The sequence below is a fragment of the Cibotium barometz genome, chromosome 4 (genome assembly GCF_041138505.1).
Source record: "Cibotium barometz isolate CiBa-2024 chromosome 4, ASM4113850v1, whole genome shotgun sequence".
NCBI lineage: Eukaryota > Viridiplantae > Streptophyta > Polypodiopsida > Cyatheales > Cibotiaceae > Cibotium > Cibotium barometz.
This window is the reverse complement of record NC_141049.1, coordinates 51005120-51014067: the sequence shown is the minus strand read 5'-3', so window position 1 is coordinate 51014067 and position 8948 is coordinate 51005120. Positions and strand designations below refer to the sequence as shown.

Here is an 8948-nt window from a genome sequence, read left to right as displayed (position 1 = left end):
AGTTATGAGCACGTAGTTTCTTAAATGCAACGTGACTTACTCCCTTGTGTTAAATGCGCATTAGTTTCTTTATTCCTCTAGAGATTCACAGTCAGTGCACATATTTTATAGTTTTTGTTGGATGCACTTTTCGATTTTGTGCATTTTGGAGATGAAAAAAATAAAGAAATTGAGAATTTCTTTACAGGGCCCCAAAATGAGTTCCGAATTCTTCTAATGATTGAGTATATTGCCAACCATAGGATAATGTATCAATATATCAAATTGTGATAGAAAGCTTAGACTAAATCTATTTTTAGAGAGAGAAAATTGGTCTAAATGGTTTAATTTGACATAGCCAAGTCTAGATTCGTCCTTAGGGTAAACTATGAGTAAAGAAATGTAATTAGAAGAATTATAATTAATTTATAAATTTAGGGTTAGCCCTAGACCTAGAGAGAGAAAATAAGATTGCAGTTATAGAGCGAGAAAATAGCATTAAGGTGGAGAAAAAAATATCTTATTTTAATTAGACATTGTTAGGATTAGAGAGAGAAAGTTTTGATACACTTAATTCAAGAAATTGGGAATACCTTAATCAAGTGTAGGGTTATATCTCAAAGGAAAAGTCTTGTGTACCCCGTTATTATAGGCCAAATTAAATGACTTTTGATAGTGAATAAGGACCAAGATTAAAGTTGAGAACATGAAAAGTAGGGATTGATGTGTGTAAATCTAAAGAATAAAAGATTATGAAAATTATATCAAAGGGAAATAAATTGAGAAATCAAGAATTGAGTATTTTAAGGGACCTTCAAGGAAGAGAAGTCCTTAATATAGTAAACAAAAGATCCTTAGATATTTTTGACATAAGTTAAGCCTCGAATAAGAGAACTAAATAAATGACCCTAGAAAGAACCCTTGTTTTTATACAAAAAGAACCTTAGAATGACCATCTTTGTACACAAAGGACCTTAAGTAAAGTTTATTGGATTAGCTTATGGAATCGAAACTTGGAGATGATTCCAAGAAGGAAAGAATCTTGAAAAGACCTCCAACCAAGGACCTTAAGTAAAGTTGATTGGACCGTCTTTGTACACAAAGGACCTTAAGTAAAGTTGATTGGACCATCTTTGTACACAAAGGACCTTAAGTAAAGTTGATTGGACCATATTTGTATGCAAAGGACCTTAAGTAAAGTTGATTGGATTATCTTATGGAATTGAAACTTGGAGATGATTCCAGGAAGGGAAGAATCTTGAAAAGACCTTCGACAGAGTTGTGACGTCTGGTCGAGCTTACGATGGTTTACATTGCTTCGAATGTAATATGGTGTTTTGATTGAAATTCTTATAACCATTTGGAATATTGTATTCATGTGTTACATATGTTTTTTTGTGGAAGCATATGATTGTACCACATAGGTTTATGGATTGTCATGTGGGTGTCATCCTGTGGGGTGCATCACAAGAAGGTGGTCGTCCAAGACCTCGACCCCTCTTGGCCAAACGTGGGTGTGCTTGGTATGGAGATAAGAAGTGACTTTGGAGTGAAATGGACATGGTAGTTCCTGGTCGCTAAGTATGTGTGCTGATACTAGACATACGTGGCTCTTGATGTCGGTACCTAGAGTGTTTGTGCTTCTAGGATAGGTGACAACCAATATAAGTGACTCCTAGGACTTTTGGGCACATGTAATGTGGTGGGGATGGGAGACATTATAGGGATCCTTGGGTTATCACAATGGTCCATGAGCTCATTGGCATGGTCCAAGGATTGTAGTCGTGGTGCGAGGAGATTGATGATGATGTGGTGTCACGGATGTGTTACGTGTATTTGATATGTGATATGTGACATGGACATATGATATATGCATGATTTGAAAAGAACCATATGATATATATTTTCTTTTAAAAAGATTATTTTTACAGAGGAGTGCATGTGTGAACTTATGTTTTTAAGTGGTGTGTAAGAGTAAAGTAATTTTTAATTATGGGTGCATGAGTTCACACCAGCTCAGCGTGGATTTGAGAAGCAGGTACTTTCCAAACAAACAAAATTGTGTGAGAAAAACCTCGGACGAATAGTTTAGTTAAAAAATCATAACAAGGATAGAAGATTTATCTTCATAATCAGGGAGTCAAGATATCTTATTGAGTCTTGGGGAGCCACTTGATGTGACCTGCTTGTGACATGATAACCTTCACATTCGAGCAACTTCTCTCTTCAGCTCATTGCATAGATCGAGTTGCCTTGTCACGACACTTTGAGAGCCTCTATTTTTTTACCACTATTGATAGGAGATAGAGGTGGTACTTAGGACAGTGGATCATGGCTACCTGTAACCCAGGATGAGTGATTGATGGAGAACATTTCCCTTGCAATAATGATCCTTATTCGACTTGATGTTGTGAAAGGCATAGTTCTTAATGGACCGCTTTGGTGAGATTTTAGAGTTCATAGATTGATGTTGATATTATATTCCTTGACGTAGGATCTCGATTGCTAGTTGAGCATTTGATTAAGTTTACTATGGCACGTCTGTTTGCATGTATCATCGCTCCATGAGAGCTTGCAGTATGGCCAAGAACTTGTCTTCTTCTTAGGAAGGACAAGCGATCCAAGGATCTGACCTCGATGATAGAGTGATGGTTGCAAATTTATATCTCAATTTTGCTAAGATTATTATTTTAGACAAGGTACAATGATAGACAGGGTACAATGATTATTATTTTAGACAGGGTACAATGATAGAAGCAAGATGGCTCTTGTCAGATTGAAGATTACTAGTTTAGCTCGAAATAGTTGGAGAAACCACATTAAATCTAACCATCTAAACTTAGATGGGAAGATATGAAGATGTACCTTCATCAAGGGTTTTATCTCCTTGTTTTTCAAGAAGAGAAGATCAATGAGTTCCTAGAGTTATATCTCAAGCAAGACATGAAGATTTACCTTCATCAAAGGTTTTATCCCCCTAGATTTCAAGAAGAGATTATGAATGAGTTCGTAGAGTTATATCTCAGGCATATCACCAGTCTTATGCAAGTCTAGTATGATATGCTTCTACAATGGATAATGAGACCCTTCTCCATCAGTTCCTTTCTTGGATATATTAGTAAAGAATGCAAAGCCCTCTTCATTGGTTGAAGCAGTAAGGATGGATAAGGAGACGGCCCATTGATGAATGATTAAGGAGACAACCCATTAAAATCCCTTTTTTACCCTTTCTCCCGAAGAGAGCTCCATCTAATTTTGGTTTTCTAAAGTCAAAGAGAAATAGGGAACATAACCGAAGCCAAGTGTTAGAAGCTAGTGGACCCAAAGGACATGATTCTTTCCTAGAATGCCTTCAGATTTACAATTTCAACTCAAGAAGGAGTGTAAGTGTTTTAGATGCCAGATGTTCCCAAGGCGGCTTTGAATACCTGAGATGGACAATATGAGTTCGCAGGGTAATGCCATTCGGATTAACTAATGCCCCAGCTACCTTTGATCGATTGATGTAGGAAATCTTCAAAGAACATCTGTATGATTTTGTCTACTCCAAGAATGTTGATCATCATGAGAAGCATGTACGTAAAGTCTTAGAAAGAACAAACTTTTGGCCAAGAAGAGTAAATATACCTTCTTTACCAACCAAATTGAATATTTAGGGCTCTTAGTGTCAAAAGATGGTATATCAACTGATCTTGCATAAAGAACATAAAGTGACCTCCAAACACCCCCCTCTCCCTCTTCTTTCATCTTTCCCAACCGGGGGGTTGGTGGATGTTAAAAAAGGTTCAAGAATAGTGTAGAAGAGGTGAAAAGGGATGATTCAAAGCTCACATGATTATTTTAGATGATTGTAAAAAAACGATTTTGGCAAGGAAAATTCTTGAGGAAGATGTAGATATACTCTTTTAAAATCTATAAAAGCATGTAAAAACTTTCTCGATGCTCAGTTTGATCATTAAAAAATTATCATTATTAGTCTTTTGTTTTTCTTGCTTATTTTTTATCCTCCCTAGTTATCAAATTATCTTGTTAGACATTGGAGCTAGACATATACATTAAAAGCTAAACGGATCTTTAGAAAAATAATTTGTGAGCTTGAATACATGTTCAAAGCAAGGTTGCATTAGTCAAAAGAAAGTGTGCTTTTGAATAAACAAGCAAGGTTTGAATCTTAAAATGGGTAAGAACTTGTCTCAAGGAGATGATTTAAAAAAGAATTGGTAAGGATATTCATAAGGAGATTCCACTACACCATCACCACAATTAAACTTTACAACAAGAAAATGCCAATATAAGAAGTAATTTAGCAAAATTAAAATCAAAAGATGTTAAGTGAAATATAATTATTGTGCTTATGTAGATGCATTTAATGAAAAGCCATCCATAAGTAGGACTTGCCTTGTAGCAAAATAGATTGTAAAATTAAAACTTGTAGAGTTAATTTATAAAACTTGGAGTAGGGCTAAAACAATCCCAAGTTTGCAAAATAGATTGTAAAGTTAAAACTTGTAGAGTTAATTTATAAAACTTGTAGAGTTAATTTATAAAACTTGGAGTAGGGCTAAAACAATCCCAAGTTTATAAGCACACAAAAAACTTGGAGTAGGGCTAAACCAATCCCAAGTTCATGAGAACACATAAAATCCTCCCTTGCTTAAATCTTGCATAACTGCAATAGGTAAGAATGGCAACCGCTCTTGCACAAATCCCATTACAAGCACCATAGTGGAAATGGAGTGATTTCATAGTGTGGCATTAACAACGAAAAGCTTTTAGCTATGGTTGCAACATTCATTTGAGGGTTTTACCAAGGTTGACAATGAGGTCTGGTCGAGTGCAAAAATCTTGTAAGCTATCCAAATGTCTTTGAGGCCTCTCAACTAAATCTAAAAGGAGGATAATGTCATCTACATAAAGTAGTACAGGGGATCAATATGCTTGCTAGTGTGGGATGTGGGACCGTCTCCGCCTACTCTGTCAATGAAGCTCAAGATCTCATCAACGTAGAGGGCAAAAAAATTGAGTGATAAGAGGGCAGCCCTATTTCACCCCAATAGTGCTAGAAATCTCACGTGAATTACCTCCTAGAGTTTACACTCATCCGAGAATGGACTCATAGAGGGCGATGCTGCTACAAACCATGTTAGATGGGACTCCTATTTTGTAGGAGGGAGGTTGGGGGTATAGTATCAAAAGCTTTCCAGAATCCACAAAGCATTAGTAAATTCTCTAATGTCATGCTCTGAACCATAAATTTCAAAATAAAACCAATTAACTTTTAAAGCGTATGTATCTTTAAAAATGACTCAAATCATGATATATATATATATACACACGCAATGTGTATATATATATACACACATGCAGTGTCCTTTCTGTGAAGGTTTGCTTTAGTTACCCCCTTTCAATGTAAATGGCAATTGCTTCTTTAGCAAGGTTACATTTTTCACCCCCTTCTATGGTAGGCTAAAATAGCTCTAGAAGGGCTTAGCAACCCTTCAAAATAAACACTGCCAATGAAATAACCTAAACCTATTTTCAATCCAATGAAAACACCAAACAAAGCACAAAGGAATATAAATTGACTGGCCATTACCATATCCTATAAAAGAGAACCCACATTTAATGGAAATACGTCATCTTGCCCAAAAAGCTAACACATCGTGACCGTGTAATATGATTATATGGGGTCCACCAACCCCATAGTGGACAATCCCGAACTTCCAAGCCTAAGTCTCGAATTAGAGACCCGTCCCTGCTGCAGATTAGAGACCCGTCCCTGCTGCAGAGAAATAGCAGCACTAAGCTGTTGCTGCAGTCCCACGGAGTTGAAAAAATGTATGTAGCTAGCACAGCCCTGACATGTTTCGAAGGCCTCCAAAAACCTCAGAATAGCCACAAACAATGCCTGAAAATTAAGGTGCGTGCAGAGCCACCGCGACTTTAGTGTAAACTCAGCAATTTTCATATTCACAGTGGCACTACGAAGAGCAAGGCGAAGAAGAAGGATTTTTTGGACTATTCCAAGTTTTAGAAAAAATGTTGCTGCTGCTAATGCTCTTGTGACCCTGTGGGACGGGGCTCTTACTTGAAACAGCTTGAACCACCAAAGACCTGTCCAAGTGTCCAAGATCAAATGGCCGAGATGCTACTATCAGGGTGAATCACGCTTTTTTGTCACTTCTAAGTTAAAACCCAAACATTCCCATTTGGTGGAGAGCTTGAATCCATATGAGCTTTGTTTGAGCTCAAAATTTTGTTGGCCAATAGAACAATATGTAGTCTGTAATAGACGAAATAATTAGAACAATCCATTATGAAGTCTAATTGCCACTAAGTAGAACGTTTAAGCTGAATTTCTCAGAACAGGATAAGGAAGATGTGTCTAACACGATTTCAAGAGATCTACCATAATCAATCAGCCGCAACCAAGCCCAAGTACACACTGTTCACATAGACACCGTTGTAAGAACGTGGGTGCCCATCATGCTGAATCCGTGCCTCCCCTTACACACAAATAACATTTTATAATATTAAAAAAATAGCATCCGATCATCTAAACCAACTTTCATTCCATCGGCAATAGTACTTAAGGCCAAAGGCCTGAAAGAACAGCTGAATCACACTCTCTCCAAGGGGGGCACTTTCTTGAGACTCTCTCTCTCTCTCTCTCTCTCTCTCTCTCACACACACACACACACACACACACTCTCTCTCTCTCTCTCCAAGGGGCATTTCCTTAACACTCTGGACATCCCCACTGGCTATGACTCTGGACAACCCCTTCAAAAACTTGTCAAATATACACGGAAGGAAAATTTTGCCGAAAAGCTAGTACCAAAATTGCAGCATAGACACTCCACTGTTGGTTTTGTTGTGTCGAGGGGAGGGGAGGGGAGGGGAGGGGAAAACACGGGACCATGGGGGCTTGAAAATCGATGATCGTTGATAGTTGCCAATTTACAATTTCATAAGGCTTTATCTAAGTGATAGAAGAAATAATTTGCTTTAGGGAAAAAAATTTAAGGTAATATATCTATCACGTGTGCTACCTACTGGCGGAGGAACTCCTAGGCGTTAAGAACTCTGTGAAGGGTCGTACCTTGCAATCCAGGCTATTCAGAGTAGTGCAGCAACTGAGGTGGTGCCTTTGATGATCAGATGCACAATTAGGCCCTTCCTCTGTTAAATCGAAAGGGAAAAATTGTTGCCGTTGATCTTTTTCATCTTCCGAGTCGTCCTCTGGGGCAACTTCGTTGAGATTGAGGTGTCGTCCTACGTGGCGGCCTCTCGGATCACAGCTGGCGTCCCTCTTGTACACAGAATTCAGGTCCATGTCATCCCTGTTCTCCGAGTTCAAGCCCATCTCTTTGTTGTCCATGTCGATGTCGATGATGGCATGAGAAGGGCTTGAAGCGCTGGAATCTTGAGAATTTGATCTGCTCAGGGTTACTGCCGTAACTGCCGATTTGGCCGGCATGTTGGCCGTGCCGTTGAGTAGGGTTTTGTCCGCCGCCAAACCGGCTGCGATGGCCGCCTTCTGTACTGACCTGGGCGATAGGTTCGGGGGGTCTTCTTGAGGTATTAAAGTCGGAAAATTGACGGTCGCCAGCGGGCCACGCAGACAGTAGAGAGCCATGTCGTAGGCTTGGGCGGCCGCCTCAGGTGTGGAGTAGGAGCCCAGCCATATCCTGGACCGCTTCTTGGGCTGCCGGATTTCCGACACCCATTTGCCCCAGCTTCGCATGCGAACCCCTCGAAACCGCTTGTTGCGGCTGCTGCCGGAGGAGCGTTGCCGGGAAGATTTGGACGGCCGGGGGCAACGCTCAGTGAGGTCAGGGTTAGCCGCAGGATGAAATTTCGACGATCCGCCTGCCGGAGAAGGGCTTGAGGGCGATGTCGGAACGCCAAGAGGGGTGTCGAAGCACCCTAAGCTCTGCCTCGCCATAGCTTCTCTGCACGTCCAACCTGAGCTATGGTAGGAGGCGAGTTTTTCTTTTGAGGTGAGGAGCGGAGAAACAAGAAGATAGAACCTACAGGCTAAAAGGTAAGAAAGCCGCGCCGACAAAAGGGTTTGCACGAATTGACATCCATTAAAATAGATATAGGCCTGGCGTCCGACAAATAAAAACTCCCAACTTTGCCACCTGTATCACCGCCAATTACAGGCATCCGCCGGCCGGGCGGCCGCCCACTGGCTGTTTGCAAAAAGAAGAAGGAAAAAACAAAAATCAAAAAGAGGAGCTTTTATCTCAAAGTAGCCATCGATTCATGTACAACTTTCATCGGTGAGCAAACGAACGCTTCGGTCGGACCTCCAGGATGTGATGAATTACTCAGTTGATCTCATCGGAGAGAGAGCGATAAGACTGCTCCTGTAAAGTTTAAACCCTAGGGCGGGATGCAGCCAGTGTTCGAAAAAAACCAGGGTATAGTGTAATTTGCACCTGCAGATTTTTAAAATTACCTTCAAATTTGAAACTTAAGGGTATAAAAACGTACAGATTTTGAGGGGTTGTAGAACAAAAACCTTCAAAATTTGAAAATTTTCTTTATAAATAATTTCATAATTTTTAGATGAAGGTTTTTTACTTTTTGGGAAAATAGTTTTTTTCGAACACTGGATGCAGCTCTAAATTTTGAGAAAAATACGTGCATAGTATTAGATGTATTTTTAAAATTTTTGAAGTTGCTCGCTTTACGCCGTGCCGCGCCCGGCCGGTCACCTGCCACTTTTCTGTTGTCCGTTTGCACTTTTTCGCCCTTCAATTTAATATATTATATATATATATATATATTAAATCTAATCTAGGCTAGGGCCTAGGGCCTAGACTTCTCGTAGAATCAGGCTCACCGCCTTCATGTGCCTGCCGTTGCCCTCATTGGCCAGTGCTTTCCAGTGGGTCCCGTACCTCTCCGCTACGTGGACCTTACACGTGTACAATCTGCGACAGCGTGGCGCCTCCGCC

At 39.9% G+C, this 8948-nt stretch overlaps 1 protein-coding gene across 6 annotated transcripts; it reads right to left on the bottom strand.

Moving 5' to 3' along the window:
• Positions 1–5586: 5586 nt before the first annotated feature.
• LOC147639369 (uncharacterized) lies at positions 5587–8047 on the bottom strand. 6 transcript variants are annotated; one of them, XM_086790624.1, is made up of 3 exons: positions 7082–8043; positions 6389–6480; positions 6125–6262 (listed from the first exon to the last, which is right to left on the bottom strand). In XM_086790624.1, the coding sequence occupies exons 1-2, from the start codon at positions 7925–7927 to the stop codon at positions 6394–6396; spliced, it is 933 nt and encodes a 310-aa protein (XP_086646750.1). In that variant the 5' UTR covers positions 7928–8043; the 3' UTR covers positions 6125–6262; positions 6389–6393. The 6 variants fall into 6 exon arrangements, with proteins under 6 accessions (XP_086646734.1, XP_086646742.1, XP_086646750.1 ...); XM_086790632.1 differs by having other exon boundaries at positions 6389–6468; XM_086790649.1 differs by having other exon boundaries at positions 6132–6262; positions 6389–6424; positions 7082–8042.
• Between the last annotated feature and the right edge of the window lie 901 nt (positions 8048–8948).